General features: G+C 53.1%; 1 protein-coding gene across 2 annotated transcripts; it reads left to right on the plus strand.

Moving 5' to 3' along the window:
* Positions 1-188: 188 nt before the first annotated feature.
* LOC119823041 (tyrosine-protein kinase ZAP-70) lies at positions 189-19661 on the plus strand. Of its 2 annotated transcripts, none has more exons than XM_038342790.1 (13): positions 189-306; positions 9737-10148; positions 10912-11072; positions 15649-15787; positions 15878-15962; positions 16040-16083; positions 16258-16309; positions 16611-16803; positions 17212-17418; positions 17708-17900; positions 17990-18130; positions 18228-18340; positions 19357-19661. In XM_038342790.1, exons 2-13 carry the CDS (start codon positions 9747-9749, stop codon positions 19478-19480), a joined length of 1854 nt encoding a protein of 617 aa, XP_038198718.1. In that variant the 5' UTR covers positions 189-306; positions 9737-9746; the 3' UTR covers positions 19481-19661. The 2 variants fall into 2 exon arrangements, with proteins under 2 accessions (XP_038198718.1, XP_038198719.1); XM_038342791.1 differs by having other exon boundaries at positions 16620-16803.
* Positions 19662-20158: the final 497 nt, after the last annotated feature.

Below are 20158 nucleotides of genomic sequence, written 5' to 3' on the forward strand. Positions count from 1 at the left end.
AGGAGTCTTGACTGCTGCAATCCTCACCTTCCTCTTCAGTTCCCAACCCCTTGCGGCTGACACTGCAGGGCCCCGGAAATGCGCTCTGCCCCGCCAGGGGCATGTGGCCTGTGATTTTCCTTGCACACAGCATTTTGTTGCTTTGACGTCAACTTCAAACACAGCTCTCTTTCCTGTCTTTGCATCAAGGAAATAGGTTGAGCTGCAGAGAAACCTGTTGGTGAGAAAAAGATCTACGGGGACACCAGGCCTTCCGGCTAGGCTCTGCCGTGCCCTGTGAGCTGTGGTGTTGTCGGGGGTGTCCAGGTAAGTGACCATCTTCTGGCTTCTGTCCCATGCCTTGGCACCTTGACCATCCAGGGTGACTGGAGGGAGTGTGAGTGACTCCAGCTGGTGGCTGCCAATCCTTTACCTTCTGTGTGAGGAGGGTAGGGACCACAGGGGCTGAGGCTGGACTTGTGTAGGCCCTAGCGGTGGGGACAGGTCCACAGGTGGCCTTCTGGCTTTGACCACGTATTATTGTAAGGCAGCCGGGATTGAGCTGTGGTTAGCCAGTCCTGAAGGTGGCCAGCTGTCAGTGGCCAAGGACAAGGTGGTGACTGTGAGCCAGGAAGCCACTAGGAGGGATGAGCAGGATTTAAGGGACTGAACTGGGTAGTGGAGATGGAGCGAATGGGCACCCCTGGGGAAGCAGGTCACCCATGGGGTGCCAGCACTATCATGTGTTTGGGCAAAGATGCTTTCTGGGTCCCTGGGCTCCTGCTGGGACAGCTCGTTGGCTCCAGGAAGCGACAAAAAGCAGGCTGGTGCAACAAGATTGTGAGACTGAGCAACAAAATGCCAGCGGCTCTGGTGAGGGACTCGGGTCAGGCTCTAATTATAGGCAGAGTCAGAAGCAAAGCATTCGAGTTCTGCGTGATAGCTGTGTGTCCTTGTCAAGTTTCTTGGCCACTCTGAGCCTTGATTTGTGTGCGCGTTAAAAGCAGATACAAATGTGGCTGCCTGTTAAGTGCTTGGCTTGTTTGTAAGAGGCTGCTCCCAGCAGGCATGTCTTGGCTGGAAATAGCAGGGGTCTGTGTGGTGACCAGGTCACCAGGATGTTCATTGCTCTTAGTTAGGCCGTCAAGCACACAGTAGGTGCTTACGGAGGCCTTTCTGAAAAGTTGGGGTCTGTAACTCCTGGGATGGAGGATCTTCGGTGCCACCTGCTGAGGTTCCTCTGACAAACCGAAGATTCTTTTCGTTTCTCACCAGTCTTTGCCACTCTGGCAGGTACCCAGCCTGGATGGGGTTGAAGTTCACTCTGTAGGGCCAGGGGGCCTGGGTCCGTCTGGGTCTGCCTGCTGCTTACTTGCTGTGTGACCTATGGCAAGTCACTCCACCTCTCTGTGGTTCCACAGCTTCTGTATCCTATGGATCCTTTACGGGGTTCTCATGGGGATTAAGGGGACACATCAGCGGTCAGGAACCTAGTGGGGGCCGTATAATTGGTTGTTATTTGATGGTGATAACTGTTATCATTAGCTCTTGATGGTCTCAGGCTCTGATCTCCACGGATTCTGGAAGCTTCCAGGGGGACTGCAGCATCTGGACCTCCCCATACCGACCACCCTGCTCAGGTCTGAGAGTGATAGGAAGGGGAGTTTCTGATTTAGATACAATTGACATTCCCGGTCTCTAGGGCCAGCTGCTACTGTCTGGAGATGGTTTTGATACTGACTTGGGCAATCCGGGCATGCAATGGACAGATGCCAAGAATGCTGTCCAACACCCTGCTACACACAGCACAGCCCTTCTCCCGTCAGTCCCTCAACTCCTCAGAGCCGTGTCCAGTGTCCAGTGTCCAGTGTCCTATACTGTCCTATAGCTCGAGACCAGAGAACAGAAACCGCCTTGCTTACAGTCCCCAGCACCTGGACTGCAGTTGGGGGACTCACCTGGCTGCAGGGGGTGGAGGTTCATTGTCTCAGCAATTAACAGATGCTCAGAGTGCCGGCTTTGGAGACCCATTTCTGGCCCCCAGTAGCCCAGTTCTCTAGACCTTAACAGTCCAAGTAATTCAACTTCAGTGTTAGGGTCCTCGGGGATATGGAGACCCCAGGGACTTGGATCAACTCTGGATTCTGTTCCAAACGAATGCTCATTGGAGACATCTGTGTCCGTTTCTGCTGGTCCTGAGAGACTGTGGGTCAGAACGGGAGCATGACATCAGCCTTTCTGAGCCTCAGTTTCCCCAGCTGAGGGATGGGAGGAATGGTTCCCATGTAGAAATGGTGCCAAGGAGCAGGGTAAGTGGAGTAGCTCCTAAAGGACGTCACATGGTCCTGTAAGGCTGGCCTTGTTCCAGTGTGGCAGTGAGTGGGTGGGCCTCGAGCACCCAGGCACAGTCAAATGTGACCACAGTGGCCATCAGGGCTAGGATGTGGGAGGTGGGGGGGGGCTCCCCTTCCTAGGTACCTGATGCAGCCTGGGGAGGGTGGTGGGGACCTGGGAACCATGGAGACTCTAGCAAGGAAGAGCAACTGAAAAGCTGAAGCATGTGGCCAGGGCAAGGGTGTGAGTAGCCTAAGGCCCCTGATAGGTCTACTCTGCCCTGTGTGCTAGTGCTAGTGGGGGAAGTTGCCACGTCTACTCCCAGACCTTCCTGTGACCCTCATGTCTGCCAGGTTCTTGAAGGGGTTCCCCGTCCATCACAGCCAGTTGTTGTCCTTCTTGGCCCTTGGTATTCGTGGCCAATGAAAATGCAAACATTCTGTACTTGTAGCACGCAGGAGATAAAGATGTCAACATACTGATACATACTTAGTGACGTACCCTATTCAGTGATGGACACTGAGCTGGGCTTGGGATGGAGAGCAGAGAGGAGGTTGTGCTAGAGGGAAGTCAAGGAACAGACCTGAATGAAGGGGAGGAGGAGGGCATACGCAGTGCAGAGGCCCTGAGCTCGGCCTGTGATTGCTACAGCCCCACAGCGGGACTTGAGCAAGTAGACTAAGGAGGCTCCCATGACTGGAGAGAAGGCAGGGTGGGTGTTCTAACACAGGAAGGAGCCAGGCTCTGTGCTGGGCACCTGGGGTCAGTGTAGACCATGCTCCACAATTCTGAGCATCTTCCCTGGTCTAGTCTAAGAGCAGTGGGGAGCTCAGTTCTCAGCCTCAATCCATCCGAGAGCCTGTGATTCAAATCTATCCTAGTCAGGAGACCCAGGGAGGGGCCTGTGGCATATTCAGTACATCTAATTGAGGTCACTGGCGGTTTCCATGTAAACAAGATGGCACCCTACCGAGTGACGAGTACCTGTGCTTGTGGGGAGCTCAAGGTGGCCTAGGAATTAAGCAAACAGGGATTCAGGGAACCTCTGGGTAAGGATGGGGGGTCAGAGGAGGAGTGGGGGGGAGAGGAAGTGCGCGAGACAAGTATGATGATGCATGCCTGCAATCCGAGCACTTGTGGGGCAGAGGCAGGGAGATCGCAGGTTCAAGGTCAGCCTGAAATACACCAAGGCCTTGTTTCAAGAAAATAAAGTGTGAGCCAGGAGGTGGTGGTGCACACCTTTAATCCCAGCACTCTGGACGCAGAAGCAGGTGGGTCTCTGAGTTCAAGGCCAGCCTGGTCTACAGGGTGAGTTCCACGATAACAAGGCTACACAAAGAAACCCTGTCTCGAAACTTGCCAGAGAGAGAGAGAGAGAGAGAGAGAGAGAGAGAGAGAGAGAGAGAGAGAGAGAGAGACAGAGAGAGAGAAAGAGAGAGAGACAGAGAGAGAGAGAGACAGAGAGAGAGAGAGAGACAGAGAGAGAGAGAGAGACAGAGAGAGAGAGAGAGACAGACAGACAGACAGAGAGAGAGAGAGAGAGAGAGAGAGAGAGAGAAAGAAGAGAGAGAGAGGAGAGAGAGAGAGAATATGTATGTGGGGGGAGGAGGGATGGGAATATAGTTGGGTGGTTAAAGCTTGTCATACCAGGAGATGAGCTTGCCAAGGTGGTCACTGCAGGCAATGCCAGCTCATTGTCAAAGGCAGAGGAATGTGTGCCTCTGTTAAAGTAGTCGCAGACAATCTGGTCTTCAGGGTAGCCCAGGATGCCTTTCAGGAGACCCTCTGATGACTACCTCACCAGCTACTTGATGCTACTGGATTTGGCAACTTTCTCCAGATGGCCAGTCAGATTTACAACAGACACATTGGGGGTAGGCACGTGGAAGACCAGCAAGCTTCCCACTCAGTGCTGGGATAAGTTACATCCTTCATAAAGCCTGTGGATGCAGGGAAGATGCATCTCTGGGCAGCCTCAGAGCCTCACGCCACAGTTTACCAGAGGGATCAGCCATAGTCTTCTGGGTGGTGGTGATGGCATGGAGTGTGGCCATGAGTCCCTGAATAATACCAAAGTTGTCATGGATGACATTGACCAGGGACCTGAGCAGTTGGTGGTGCAGTTGACGATCTCAAGTGAGTCTTCACACTTCTTGTGGCTTGCACTCACTGTGAATATAGGGCCATCAGCCTAAGGAGCAGAGATAATTACCCACAGTGGTGAAGACACCGGCAGAACCCACAACATACTCGGCGCCAGCATCATCCTGTTTGATGTTGGGGAGCTCTCCCACTGGAAGATGAAGATGACCTTCCTGGTGATGAGTTCCCGGCTCCCAGCCTTGACTGTGCTGTGGAACTTGCCATGTGTAGAGTCACACTGGAACATGTAGACCATGTAGTGAGGCTAATGAAGGGGTCATTGATGGCAACAGTGTCCACTTTGCAGAGCGGAAGGCAGCCCCGGTGGCCAGGCTCACAGTCTGGCCGTGTCCACTTGTCCCCCACTGTCGTGTCTCAGGGGACTGCATGAGAATATGTGGCTAGAATCCTGGAATGGGAAGGAACAAAGACCATAGTGGGCTTCTTAACTCAAGCCCTATCTGCTCTCCCCTGACTATGCCCTTGGTCAGCCCAGGCTGGACCAGGGTCCTGGTGGGTTTGAACTCAGGACAGATAGGGGATGATGAACTGGCCCTGAGTCTTGGTTCACATTAAGAGGCTGCAGGTAAACCGGCTCATGGGTGTGGCTGTGCCACACTGGCCTGGCCTGCAGATGGGAGACAACATAAAGACCTGTGCCAGCGTCTTGCTCCTAGCCCTTCATCTTCTGCCTGTCTTCCTCCACTGGTCTCAACATCTCTGGCTACAGTGTCTCTAAAGACTTGGTCATCATGTTGCTTGAATAGAATGAGGAATGGACCAGAAAGGCCAGGGAGGTGGATGCAGAGATTCCCCATCTCTCCCCCCACAACTGCCTTTTGGCAGGGAGGGCATGATTGTTATAATGGCTGTCACTAGTAGAGGGATGGCAGGTGAAGTAGAAGCAGGGCAAACTCCTGTCTCTGAGCCCCTTTGACTTTTGGTCTCAGATACCAGTCTTGCTTGACTTGTGGCCTTGGACTAGACACTGAGAGCCAGACTTTCCCAGATCCTCTTCTGCAACCAAGCTCTGACTACCTCAAGCTGCATCTGTGGCCATGTGGGACAGAGATGCTCAAACCACGTGACTGACAGCTTCCTGCCACAGTTTCCTGCTTCAGAGACCAGCCTTGTCACAGACACCTCCCCAGCAGAAAAGCCCCACCCCCACCCCACTGCCTTATCCTGCAGCCCTGCACTCTGTAGTGGAGAAGCATCAGGAGTAGCCCAGGAGGAGCTGGCTGGGTTTGGAGAGATGGAGAGGGCCAGGGAGGGCACATTCAGTAGATGTTCACATGGATGAACATCCGGAAGTGAGTCCAAGGGAAGCAAGCAACCCAACCCGGCTGGAGTAGAGGGTGGAGGAGTTTTGATCCAATGACGGTTCTCGAGCAAAAGAGGCTGCGGTGAAGCATCACCTAGGAGCAGCTTGCGGACCCCAGAGCTCAGCTCAAGTGGAAACAGACTGTGGGGACGCAGTTAACCACAGGCACTCTGCGAGTGAGATCTGCATCTCAGTTCGTATTAATAGAAACCGTTGGTAGAGAGCAAAGGAGGTGATGGCAACACAAACCAACATCAGGCTAGAGATCTGGCCTTGGGGAGAGGTGGGTGTCCAGCTGTGAGCTACTGACAGTAAAGGAAGAAGGCTTGGGGAAAAGAGAGAGGAGGGAATTGGGGAAAGGGAAGGGAGGGAGAGAGAGGGGATACAAACTGGAAGTATCAGGGCCAAAGGGGCTAAGCCGGGGAGTTTATAAGGACCAGCGAGATGTGAGACCAAACAGGAGGGATGGGACAGGATACCCATCACTCAGAGGACCTGGCATGGAGGAGCAGGGGCTTTAGGTGATTGCCTAGTACCACACACCCTGTTGATAGTGGTGTCAGTGCTGGAGTAGCCAGGGCAGAACAGGACACCAGGCTGGATGAGGGGGGTTGAAGTCTGAGAGGTGGAGACGGCAGTGGTGCCAACCTGGCCCTTCCGTGATGGCTGGCCTGTGCAGCATGTCTAAATGTCCCAGCTGCCTTTCCAGCCCACACACATACAGTGGTCTCCCGACCACCCTATGGAAGAGCTCTGCGCTGATGAATGTGTGCGATCCAGAGACTGCTTCTGTGAAACTGTGAACTGTTCCCCAATTCCTTCAGGTTCCTGTAGTCGCCCCCTCCCAACGGGGCCACTGACATGGTCTCCACACTGCAGTTCTGACTGCAGCCCGGTTTGCAGCCGCTGTGCCTGTTTCGTTCCCTCTGCATGCTGCTGTGCCGTCTGCTCTGTAGGCACCTGCTTCTCTTTACCTGTTGGGAAATATTTACATCACTTCCAACTCTGGACAGTTATGAATGCAATCGCTGTAACACTCCCATGGAGGTTTTTCTGTCAGGTTCCATTTTTTTTTTCCACCAAGGAGCCTGTGACTTGTTTCAAATAGTCTCATGGAATGCTCTCTTGAAAGACTTTTTTAAAAGGTCCTCCTGGGGCCGGAGCGATGACTCAGTGGTCGAAAGCACTAGCAGCTCTTCTAAAGGACCCAGATTCGATTCCCAGCATCCACATTGGGGCTCACAACTGTCTATAACTCCAGCTGTCTTCTGATCTCCATGGCCACCAGGCACATACATGGTGCACAGACATACATGCACACAAAACACTCATATACATAAACGATTTTAAAAATCAAAAGATCCTCCCTCTCACCCTTCCCTCCCTTTCATTTTTGGTTTTCTGAGACGGTCTCTCACAATCTCAGCTGGCCTTATCTCTCTATTCCACCCAAGCCACCCTGGAACTCAGTCCTCCTGTCTCAGCCTCCCAAGTGCAGAGATCACAGGCGTGTGTCATCACCCTTCTCCAGGTAGAAACAGACAGCACTGTTGGTCATGTGGGCTTCTGATCATTGCTTGCCACTGACTGTTGGTGGTGGCCATCCAGAGGCCTTTCAAGCCTGGCTTCCCATCCCGTGCCATGTGATCAGCAGCCCCCAGCTGCCCAGACTGAAGCTTTGACCTGAATTTTCTCAGTATCATCCAAGTCTCTTTCTCAGCTTCCGCCTCCATCCTTGTCCATCCCTGGATACTCAGGGCAGACGCAGCCTTCCTCAGCTACCAAGCCTATCCTTCTACCCCCTGCCTTTGTTTGTATAAGAAGTACAGGGCCCCTTCCTTATCAGTTTATGCCCAGGAGGCTTTCCTGGGTCAGCTTAGTAGATAACAAGTAAATGTTATGATGAACTAACATTTTCCCCCAGCATTGCATAAAAACAAAACAGAATGGAAAGACTGAGTCTTCCTCTCCTAGTCACCTCCTGGATTCTGCAGGTCACACTGACTTCACTTATCACACAGCTTGGCCCTCATTATTCACAGATTCCGTATTTGAGAATTCACCTGCTGGCTAAACTTTGCAATCCTCAAAATAATATGGTGTTTTCCCGTGATTTGCAGATATACACAGAACGGAAAGAATATTGAGTCACTGCCAATCACGTCACCACCGAGCATGAGCAGTATGGGGCTCTGCTTCTCATTTTTGTCGGGTGGCACATTTCTTGGGCCTTCCCATGCCAGGCAGATGCTCTGCCAAAGAGGTCCGGCTCTAGGCAAACAATGTGTATTCAATAAGGGATTTGAAACACACACACACACACACACACACACACACACGCATGCATGCACACACTAGCATGCGCGCGCACACACAGCTGTGATGGGAACCTGCTACTGGTAGGCAAATGCTATGAAGATGAAGCAGGAGGATCATGAGTTCAAAGTCAGCCCAGGGTATACCTTTAAGCCTCATATGTTGGCACAGGTTTATTATCCCAGTTCATAGAAGGTGGAGGCAGGAATTCATCAGTCTCGGCAATATAGTGAGCTCAAGGTCAACCGGGGCTATACGAAACCCCACCTCATCTCCCCTCCCCAATAGTTACATATTGGTCACGTGGCCAGGGACTCTAAGCCTGTATTTGCTCTTCAGTTATCACTAATTCAGTGTTTGCAGAGATTTTTCTAGGACTACTGTGCATAACAAGAGTTGACAACCTTCTTACCCAGCCCTCTCTGTTCGTTGTCCTGTCCGTACTGTAGATGGTTTTCAGCACTACAGTCACCGCGCCCATCACAGCCTGAACATTCTGATGCAGGTCTGCACTGGGGCTCAGTACTGCGTGGTTTTCCCTGGGGGAGCAAATGCCTGAATCTTAAGTGCACACTGAGTTTTGATGAATTCAAACACCGGTGTACCCCAACCCTAACAAAACATAGGATACTGGCATCACTCCAGGCACCTCAGGGTAGACACCTATAGATTATTTGTCTATCAGATTCTATCTATCTGTCTGTCTGTCTGTCTGTCTGTCTGTCTGTCTGTCTGTCTACCATCCATCCACCCATCCCAGGCTGACTTTGAATTCATGTGATCCTCCTGCCCCATTCCCCCAAATGCTGGCACTACAGAAAGGAACCACCATGCCTGCCTCCCCCTCCCTCCTTTTATCTCCCCCCACTTCTTTCTTTTCTTCCCCAACCACACACCCCATTTTTTTTAAATGGCTGCATCAGAAATAACATTAGAGTTAAATCCTGACTCTTAACCACCTCTCTATAGATGGGTATTCAGATTAATTCGTGCTTTCTGACACTGGTTCAGCATGGCCGAGGGGCGGGGCAAGGGGAATTATAGAGGCCGAGGGCACCGCTGAGAAGTGGGGAAGGCTGGGGCCAGGTTCTCGGATGAACTGCTTATTAGCTTTGCTCTGCCTGACTCTCTCCGCTCATGTTTTTTGAGGAGGTAGCTGCCCCTCACCCTTCTGCTCTGGGCTCGAAGGAGGTGGCCATTCTAGCTCTTTACTCACTAACCTCACTCTTAAAAATCCTGACCTCAATCTGCAACGGTAATGGTCATTCCTTTCTATCACATTACTGACCATTGCCTCCTCCACTTGTGTGGCTTTCAAGAGGGCAGGGAATGACAACATTTTATATGTAATATCCTTAGCATAAAGCTTGAAACACAAAGAACAACACCACTTGTTCGGGGAAATGAAGGGACGGTTCAGGGTGTCTGAATGCTCTGTGTGCAAGTTTCTGAAAAGTCAAACTCGGGTGGGTGCCCAGGACACAGCCACTTCTCGCTGGAACTGACTCCGGCGCAAAGATGAAGCGCCTCTGGCTACACTCCATAGGTATCTATCTTCGTGGGCTCTCTCTGGCCCTGAATGCCAGGGTTTGGGGCGGTCTGCAGGCCCTGACGGTCACGCCACGCCTTCTGCACCCACAGGGCCCCTGCGATGCCCGACCCGGCGGCGCACCTGCCCTTCTTCTATGGCAGCATCTCGCGCGCCGAGGCTGAGGAGCACCTGAAGCTGGCAGGCATGGCTGACGGGTTGTTCCTGTTGCGCCAGTGCCTGCGCTCGCTGGGGGGCTACGTGCTGTCGCTGGTGCACGATGTGCGCTTCCACCACTTTCCCATCGAGCGCCAACTCAACGGCACCTACGCCATAGCGGGCGGGAAGGCGCACTGCGGCCCAGCAGAGCTCTGCCAGTTCTACTCGCAAGACCCCGACGGGCTGCCCTGCAATCTTCGTAAACCATGCAACCGGCCGCCAGGCCTGGAGCCGCAGCCTGGGGTCTTCGATTGCCTGCGCGACGCCATGGTGCGCGACTACGTGCGCCAGACCTGGAAGCTAGAGGTGAGGGCGTGGTCAGATGGGCGGGGCCGGAGCATGGGCGGGGCGTTATGGCTTGCAAGATGCTTCAAGATTTGGAAACAAGGGGCCGGGCGGTGGTGGCGCACGCCTTTAATCCCAGCACTCGGGAGGCAGAGGCAGGCGGATCTCTGAGTTCGAGGCCAGCCTGGTCTACAAGAGCTAGCTCCAGGACAGGCTCTAGAAACTACAGGGAAACCCTGTCTCAAAAAACCAAAAAAAAAAAAAAAAAAAGAAAAAAAAAAGATTTGGAAACAAGGGTGCCGAGGACTTGGTTGAACCTGTGACCTGGAGGGAGGACTTGTAGGTTTGTGCTTGGTGGCGATGGTGGTAGCTTGTCTTGAGCAGCCTGAGTGATGCTGTGGTTTATGACCATCTATGAAAGACCAAAGGTGGAGGTGCCTCCTGGGCTTGAAGGTGACAGAGAGGATCATGAGGGGCGGGCCTGTGCCCTACAGAAAGATGGCGGACAGGGACATAGCACATGCTATACCTGAGCGAGAAATCGTATAGGATCTTGAAGCTGACGAACTCCGCCGGGCTAGGAGGTGAGGCCTGGTTTACGGTGCCTCCCTGGTTGGATTAGGAGGGAGACCTTCGTGTTGGTGGAGGCCACCCTCTCCAGCTTGCAGATGCACCCTAGTTGTGCCTGAGTAGGGTGGGTTCTGGAGAGTCAAGACCATGTAAGCAGGTTCCAGTGGCTGTCCACTTGGTCACGCTCACAATGCTCCTCTCCGCTCCTTCTCAGGGTGATGCGCTAGAACAGGCCATCATCAGCCAGGCCCCACAGGTGGAGAAGCTCATTGCCACCACAGCCCATGAGCGGATGCCCTGGTACCACAGCAGCCTGACTCGCGAGGAGGCCGAACGCAAACTCTATTCTGGCCCGCAGACAGACGGCAAGTTCCTGTATGTGGGGCACGGGGGTCCAGGTGATGAGGGCTGGGAGCTTGTTGACTGAGATCCTGGGGGCCAGGTGGGGAGACCTGAGTGTGCACATGGGCCTGGTGGGTGAATATGGCTGTGTGCACATGCACAGAGGTCCTTTGATATACTAACGTCCTCACAGTGAACTGGAAAGACTCCAAAGTTGGTGCGTTTGTGTTGAGCCCAACTATTGCCATCTGTTTGGATGTGGGGCAGGCAATGATATGACTAGACAGGGGTGATTGTCTCAAGAGGACAGGAACTTGACAGAACCCTTGTCAGATGGTGGTGAACGCTGTGGGGGAAGGGGCTCCAGAGCTAGGTGAGGCGGCTGAAGGGGGCTTACTAAGAAGACAGCTTCCGAATGTGAGAAGGGGAAAGGAGAGCTTCAGAAGAAGGGTTGGAGGAGCTCCTGGTGGAGCCGTGGCTTAGCATGCAAGAGGAACTAGGTTCAACTCCCACACCAGAAAACCAAACCAAACAACATAGAAAAGATGTTTTGGGGTGCAGCGTGCTCCTAACAAACCCAGCGGCAGGTGCAAAGGTCCTGCTGACTTGGCATGTTGGAGAGAGAACCACTGAAGGAATTAGTGAGGGGTGTGGCCCAGGCTTCATACCCAGAGAAGTCGAGGCTGGAGGGGGGGGGGTGTTGAAGCAGCTACCTCGACCACCTCAGCTTGTCCTGTAGTGGTACCTGCCTGGGGCCTGTGTAAAGGATCACATGAGTTAATACATGCAAAGCAGTGGCGTGAACAAGATGTCAGCTCTTGATCTCTGTGTGCCTTTGTGTCTGTGTATCCGACTGGCTAGGTCTTATGGCTGTTCATGCGTTTGTTAAAGCTGAAGGCCCTCTGAAGATCTTTTAAGAACTCTGCTGGGTATCTGGAAACCCTGCCAGGTGCAGCGCTCTTGCCTGGGTGTAAGATTTTTGTGCATAGATGTTATCCAGATGCCAGCCAAAGTCACTCAGGCATCCAAATGTGGAGAAAGTTTGTGGTTGTCTCTCTCAATGACTCCGGAAAGCCCAGTCTTCACCTCAAGAAGCCTTTGGGGGGACATTCCCAGGGCCTCCCTTCTCACAGGTGCTTGAGTCCTGCCGGGTTGGACCATGGCTCTGCCTCCTCCCCCAGGGAATGCTCCTTTCCCAGGACCCCCTTAAAGGAACTGCTTTTTGATTTTCACCACACACTGAGATCTGTAGGTCTCCCCAGAGATGCTGTTCTCTCCAGGACTCTGCTGCTGATGGATTAAAAAAAGAGAAAAAGAGTGTATGCAGGGCTGGAGAGATGGCCCAGCGGTTAAGAGCATGTACTGCTCTCTCAGGGGACCTGAGTTTGGTTCCTGGCCCCACTGAGGGGTGGTTTATGGTCACCTGCAACTGCAGCTCCAGGGGGGCCCAACACCTCTGGCTCCCACAGGCTTTTGCACTCACAAGCACACTCCCACCTCCCATATGCACAATTTAAAAAATAGTAAAAAATCTTGTACTTTAAATATTTTGATATTTTGTCCTACCGGACAGAGTTAGACTGTAAGTTGGAGGGCTATTTCTTTCTTTCTTCCCTGTGCTCAGGGCTTTCAAAGGTTTCATTGGGAAATCAGCTCTTATTCTGATGGATTTTCTTTTATATGTGGCCTGTGTTTTTCCTCTTGCAGATTTCACTACACCTTCTTTGTTTTGTATGCTTAGCGTTTTAACTAGGATATGCCATGGGGACTTTCTTTTCTGGTCTTGTCTGTGTAGTGTTCTGAGTGTTTTTGTGTGTTTCTTTTATCTCTCTGTGTGTCTTTCCTTAGTTTGGAGAAGTTCTCTTCTGTGATCTTGTTGACGATCTGCTCTATGCCATTGACTTGGGATTTTTCTCCCTCATCTATGCCTATAATTCTAGGGCCTTTCCCCTTGATGGTGTCCCAAATTTCCTGTTTTATTTTTTTTCATGTTCCTCACTGATTTAGTGTAAATCTTCTGTTCTATCTTTGAGACTTGATAGTTGTCTTCTGGGTGATCCATTCAACTTGTGAGGCTTTCCTTTGAGGTTTTTTGCTGTCTTAAGTTCTTGTCCATGTCTTTCTCTCCTGATTAGATTCCATTTTCAAGTCCTGGATCATCACCATCATTTCCATTGGCTTATGCTTGTGTTTTCTTGGGCATCACTCAGGTGATCATTCTCCTTGAGTTCTTCCTCCTTCATTTCCTCGAGCTGTTTGTTCTTCATGTCTTCTTTAAACTCCCTGAGTTCTCAGAGGAGGTTTATGATTGAATGAATTCTGTGTCCTGGAGTTCATCTGGGCCAATAGTTCTCAACCTTCCTAATGCGACCCTTTCATACAGTTTCTCATATTGTGGTGACCCCTCCCCCAACCATAAAAGTATTTTCACTTCTACTTCATAGCTGTAAATTTTGCTATTGTTATGAATCTTAATGGAAATATCTGTGTTTTCCAATGGTCTTAGGCAACCCCTGCGAAAGGGTTGTTCTACCCCCTGAAGGAGTTATGACCCACAGACTGAGAACCTCTGATCTGGGTAATTGTCATTGGCAAACATTTCTTCAGGACTGGTGGGTTCTGGAGGGGAGATGCTGCCTTGACCTTTCATATTGGTATTCTTGTCATGAAATCTGGGCACACGGACTTCCTTTGCTCGGAATTTGTTACGGATGGAGCAGGTTGCAGGTGGGGGGAAGAGAAGGTGTGGGGAGGGTTGGGTCTAGAGGTTGGAAACGGTTTGGATGGATGAAGTCAGACGGACAGAGAGGACTGGGCCGTGTACAGGACGTGCTTCCTGTCCCAAGCCTGGAGTGTGGGAGAAGATCTGTTTGAGTGGAAAGGCTGGCTATGATTGGAGAGTTCTGTGGTTTGGAGGATGGGTAGGGACAATCCTGGGCCAAGCTTGGAGCTCCTCTGCAGTGAAGGCTTGGGGGAGCCAGGCTAAATCTAGTGGATAACAGCAAAGGTATGGATGGGAATGTCAGGGCACTCACGAGGCTGGACCCTGGAGGAGGACAAAGGTATGGATGGGGAGGTCAGGGCACTCACTAGGCTGGACCGTGGAGGAGGGAAAAGGTATGGATGGGGGGAGGTCAGGGTACTCACGAGGCTGGACCCTGGAGGAGGACATAGGAAGTCTGGATACTTAGTGGGTGGTGAAGGTGGCTTAGAAGCAACTGGTGGGCGATTGCAGGTAGTGAAGGTCCTTGTGAAGGCCTAGGACATGGCTGCAGTGTAGGCAAAGGTGACCAGACTAGGGTGGGGCACAAATTGTGGGACCCAGACTAGATCTGGCATGTTGAAGGGAACCTGCTTGTTGGTTCCTGGCTGCCCAGCTAGCTTAGACCCAAAATAATCACATAGAAACCGTATTAATTAAATCACTGCTTGGCCCATTAGCTCTAGCTTCTTATTGGCTAACTCTTATATTAATTTAACCCATCTCCATTAATCTGCGTGTCGCCATGTGGCAGTGGCTTATGGGCAAAGTTTCAGCATGTCTAACTCTCGCCGAGGCTCCATGGCATCTCTCTGACTCTGCCCTTCTTTCTCCCAGCATACAGCCTAGCTTTCCTCACCAAGTTCTGTTCCTCCCTGCCAAAAGGCTCGAAGCAGTTCTTTATTCATTAACCAATAAAAGCAATACACAGACAGAAGGAGCTCCCACACCACTGGCAGGCTGTGGGAAACTGAGGATTAGGTGCTCTGGGGTACTTACCAGGCTAGACCATGGAAGAAGATGTGAGAAGTCTGGGTATGGAAAGGTGTGTTGGATGCAGCGACCAAATGAAGGACTTCTGACTTGGCATAGTTCTTCCATTTTACAGTGACACACCTCCTTCAACAAGGCCACACCTCCTAATCCTTCCCAAGCAGTTCCATCATCTAGGGACCGGGCATTTAAATGTATGAGCGTATGGGGGCCATTCTCATTCAAACCACCACAGTGGCTGAGTGCCATGCATGGGTAGGCAAGTATTCCTTCAATGAGGCTGTGTTGTTTGAGGTGTTGAATGACTTTGCCATGGGGTTTGCTCTGTGTGTGTGTGTGTGTGTGTGTGTGTGTGTGTGTGTGTGTATGCAGGTATGATGGGCATTGTATGCACGTATGTGTATAGACCCAAGGATTATGGGTCCCTGTGTTCTTTCCATGGTTAGCAAAGCACATGGCTGAATATACCCCTGATGATTAGGTACCTCTGAGGATGACTGTCTCCCAGTGGGTAGCAAGTATCTCAACACTGTGGCTCCTATGTATGGGTGACCCATGCCCCTGGCTCCATATCCACTGTGGGCCATCAGTGTTCCCCTACAAAGGGATTCAAGTCTGCCTTTGCATTACCTCATGTTTCCTGTATACTTACCATTGGTCTCTGCCCCTCTCTCCCACGGTCACCATAAAGATGCTGAAGATTAGTGGCACCCATCCGTGACTTTCTCAGTATCTGCTGCTGCTTTGTGAGCTTCTGGGTGTGGAGCCCATAGCATGTGTGTAGGTAGAGGGAACTGAGGCACAGGAGGCCCTCCATTGCTATGGAGGATATGGATACCCTTCCTTCCCCTTCAGGCTGAGGCCCCGGAAGGAGCAGGGTACATACGCACTGTCCCTGATCTATGGGAAAACCGTGTACCACTATCTCATCAGCCAGGACAAGGCGGGCAAGTTCTGCATCCCCGAAGGCACCAAGTTTGACACTCTCTGGCAGGTAGGCCGGCCATGCTCCAAGGAGCACCCTGTGATGGGGTGCCCGGCTCCTGGGGGTTGAGAAGGCCCCGCCTGACACCCATTTCCGCAGCTGGTGGAGTACCTGAAGCTGAAGGCAGACGGGCTTATTTACCGCTTGAAGGAGGTCTGCCCCAACAGCAGTGCCAGCGCTGGAGGTGAGACAGAGGCTGGAGGCGGACTAGCATGCAGGAGACGGCTTCCCATACTCACTGTCTCTTCTCTCCCCCTACAGCTGCTGCACCCACCCTCCCAGCCCACCCGTCCACATTTACTCAGGTGAGCCTGTGGTCCCTCGGAGCTGAGACTTGGGCATTGGGTGGATGACTTCAGGGATGCTGGGGTGGAGGAAAGATGGCTATGGAGGGGCTGGTCCCTGGGGTGTCCTCAGCAGGAGTGGGGCCCCTGAGAATCACCAGTCTGGCTGACTGCTGCTGACCGTGTGACTTTTAGCCTCAGAGACGAGTTGACACCCTGAACTCGGATGGATATACCCCTGAACCAGGTAAGCTGGCAAAGGTGGAGGTGTGGGTTGGCTCATGCCCAACTGAAAGCAGGGACCCTGGCTGGGCTGTGTGGGACTTAGCAAGAGGCAACACGGCCAGAGCCATTGGCGAGGGTCTGTCCCGTGCACAGTCATGCCCATACCTAACATACCAGCTGTCTGTATGTCTGTATATCCTGGTGCATGCAGACACTTGTGGGGTGGGTAAATCATGGCCTATGGCCATGTGTCTGGTGTGACGGAGCCTCCCTTGGCCTCTACATCCCCCTCCCCCCTCCTTTTCTGACCACTGTATGCCCAGCTCTTGCAGCGTCCCCAGACAAGCCGCGGCCAATGCCCATGGACACGAGCGTGTACGAGAGTCCCTACAGTGACCCCGAGGAGCTCAAGAACAAGAAGCTCTTCCTGAAGCGCGAGAACCTCCTTGTGGCTGATATCGAACTTGGCTGTGGCAACTTTGGCTCAGTGCGCCAGGGCGTCTACCGGATGCGCAAGTACGACCAACCGCCTCTTCCATGGTGGGGGCATCAGAGTCGGGAGCAGTGGGAACTAGGGTATCTTGTCTGAGAAGCAGACTCATGCTGGGGTTGGGTGTGACATGCTGGACGGTTATGTGGAAAGCCTGGGGACCCCTGAGAGGGAGAGGCTGGCTTATGCTAGGAAAGGGCTTGGCTGAGTTGAAGCTCTAGCAGAGGGGGTATCCCTGTTCCCTGTGTTGACAGGCCATGCCATACATGTAGTTATTCCCTGGGGAGGTGTTTTAGGCTGAGGTTGTCCCAGGCATCTCGGGGAGTGTGCCAGAGGGTGCGCTACAGAACTCGGGGGATGAGAGAGGCAGGTGGTGTGGCAGGTGCCTGCCCAGTTCACACCCGCGCTACATGTGCGGCCGTGGCCCTGGGCAGGAAGCAGATCGATGTGGCCATCAAGGTGTTGAAGCACAGTACGGAGAAGGCCGACAAGGACGAGATGATGCGAGAGGCTGAGATCATGCACCAGCTCGACAACCCCTACATCGTGCGGCTCATCGGCGTGTGCCAGGCGGAGGCCCTCATGTTGGTCATGGAGATGGCGGGCGGCGGGCCCCTTCACAAGTTCCTGCTTGGAAAGAAGTGAGCCTGGGGGGTCGGCTGCTCACAGGGTGGGAAGGGTGGAGCTGGGAGGGCAGAGCGTGCGTGCGTGCACGTGTGTGCTTCTGACTCTATTTCCCCATGTGCACCCATGGCGGTGATAGCAGGGTCTGTGCCCAGGGCTCCTATGTACATCAGATGCTTATGGAGCATCTGGCACTGCCAACAAGAACTTTCTAGATGCCAGGCCCCTTGCTGTTGCCCAGTTTTTCTGTGCTATACCTATGGCTCATCGGAAACAAGACTGACTCCACCTTGCCCTCTAACCCAGGGAGGAGATCCCCGTCAGCAATGTTGCTGAACTGCTGCACCAGGTAGCCATGGGCATGAAGTATCTGGAAGAGAAGAACTTCGTGCACCGTGACCTGGCAGCCCGGAATGTTCTACTGGTCAATCGGCACTATGCCAAGATCAGTGACTTTGGCCTGTCCAAGGCATTGGGTGCTGATGACAGCTATTACACAGTGAGTGCCACCCCAGTGGTGTCTAGGCGGACGTGGCTGGTGGGCCGGGGGTCCCAGGGTCCTGTCCTAGCAGCACCTCCCCTTCTTAGGCCCGTTCTGCTGGGAAGTGGCCTCTGAAGTGGTACGCACCAGAATGCATCAACTTCCGCAAGTTCTCCAGCCGCAGCGACGTCTGGAGCTATGGGGTCACCATGTGGGAGGCTTTCTCCTACGGCCAGAAGCCCTACAAAGTAGGCTGGGCAGAACTCGGCTGTGGTGGACTGGGGAGGGGGACCGATGTGTGGGACCTTGGTTCCTCACACATGCCTTTGTCCCTGGCCTGAGCAGAAAATGAAGGGTCCCGAGGTCCTGGACTTCATCAAGCAGGGCAAAAGGATGGAATGCCCGCCAGAGTGTCCATCCGAAATGTATTCACTTATGAGCGACTGCTGGACCTACAAGTGAGTTCCGGGTGGGAGGGGGTCTGGTCATTCAGTCCTGGGGCTGGAGAAGTAGTCCTCATGCCCCATCAGGGTCACCTTAGCTCTATCCACTCAAAGATCCGCTCCCGTGTGTCAGCCTCTCTGTGTTCTACCTTTAATCCATCGCCGTCCGGTACACTGGCCATGCAACGCAGCCATGGGCCCTGCCACCGCCAGCACTCAGATCTGATGGCACTAGATCACCATAGTCACACTGTCACCCAGCATGCTGTCAGTGTCCCACGCCCAGCAGGAATTTCCAGCACTTAATCCTCAGCCTGTACAAGAAACGCCCAGCGCCCCACATCTCAGGGAAGCCACCTGTGCAGGACCCACATACTTAGCACACTCAACTCCCATCTCTCAGCCCCACCCGGAGCAGATGACGGGCGACACCCACACAGGCATCACCTTATAGCGATTATGAAACCTGACAACCCAGCATGCGATATTTCACAAAAGACACGGCACTGACTTTGAAACAGTCCTGCTGACGGGGATAGGTCCATTCATCCTATTTCAACTCATGGTAACGCAGGCTCCCTCCGCAAACGCCCAGTACTCCCAAGGCAGAGGCTTGCGCCTATCAAACCCCACCCCAGTTCCTCGAACAGCTCCTCATTGGTCAAGGTTGTTCACTAAGCGACTACTTTCATCCCAAGTCACAAATCTACCTCCATGTAAGTGCGTGCCTGGCTCACATACCCAACATGGCTGCATGCAGTATTCCTGTTCCCTGTGGGCAGTAATTTCCACTCTGACCGTCAATGACTGTTTCTGTACCCTTCTGGACAGCTCTCGATATGATATGACTAGCCAACAGCTCTACTTGTTTTGGGGTGGACACCCCAGAACGCCATTGCTCTCACACCAAAGAAGACCTCACCCAACAGTCTCCCTGCTCCTCTGAGCCCAGAAAGTCTACCCCCAACTCCCTACCCCTTAATACCTTCCTGCCCTCCGGCTCACGTGTTCTGGTTTCCCCACCCCTACAGCTGGGAGGACCGCCCTGACTTCCTGGCCGTGGAACAACGCATGCGCAACTATTACTACAGCCTGGCCAGCAAGGCCGAGGGATCCCCACAGTGTGGGCAGGCGGCTGAGGCTGCATGTGGCTGAACCCCAGGTCTCCCTACACCCTCGGTCCAGGATGGGCTGTGTTCTGGGGCACCTGAGACCCCAGGCCCACAGCGCTCTCAAATGCTCCACCTGATCCTCCCTTCCTCGGGAGCTGGGCAAGCATCACTGAACTGTGGGCTGTGGGCTGAGAGGAGCGTGCTCCCAAGGTCATCTTAATTCCTCTGCTTCCGAGTGGGAGCTAGGAGTCCTCCAGCGGTCACCGTCAGTCATTGGAATAAACTCCACGTCTCTTCACTTGAGAGTCCTCTAATTTTTTCTGGGCCAAGGCCAGCGGCTTGGGAAGGGGTGGGTACTGAAAGGAGCGGGTAAGAAAGAATTTAGTGGTCTCTCGTGTAGGCCCAGCCCCAGAGAGACCCCCACCCCGGAAGACAAGCTGGTGTTCCCTTATCTTCAGGAGAACCAGGTGCCCGGGGGTAAACTGGGAAATGGAGGCCAAGGTGGGTCTGAGGGCTGTGCAAGCGTCCAGGCCTCAGCATCCCCGAGTGGACTGTACACCGTGGGCATATTTGTTACAACTTCACACCAGGATCACCTGGAGAGGTTTTTACAGATGACCCAACCCCAGCCAGCTGAAACAGGTTTTCTAGTCTCTTTGGGCAGCCCTTGCTCAGTTATCACCCCCGTCCCGGGCACAGGCAGTCACGGGGATGGGGGCCA

This window comes from Arvicola amphibius, chromosome 9 (genome assembly GCF_903992535.2).
Source record: "Arvicola amphibius chromosome 9, mArvAmp1.2, whole genome shotgun sequence".
NCBI classification, from domain to species: domain Eukaryota; kingdom Metazoa; phylum Chordata; class Mammalia; order Rodentia; family Cricetidae; genus Arvicola; species Arvicola amphibius.

What these genes read in the sequence shown, in the direction of transcription:
- LOC119823041 (XM_038342790.1), top strand. Translation starts at nt 9,747, where the DNA reads ATGCCCGACCCGGCGGCGCACCTGCCCTTCTTCTATGGCAGCATCTCG. An exon ending in GCCAGACCTGGAAGCTAGAG is followed by an intron (nt 10,149 to 10,911) that starts GTGAGGGCGTGG and finishes GCTCCTTCTCAG; the next exon opens with GGTGATGCGCTAGAACAGGC. An exon ending in CTGATGACAGCTATTACACA is followed by an intron (nt 17,901 to 17,989) that starts GTGAGTGCCACC and finishes TCCCCTTCTTAG; the next exon opens with GCCCGTTCTGCTGGGAAGTG.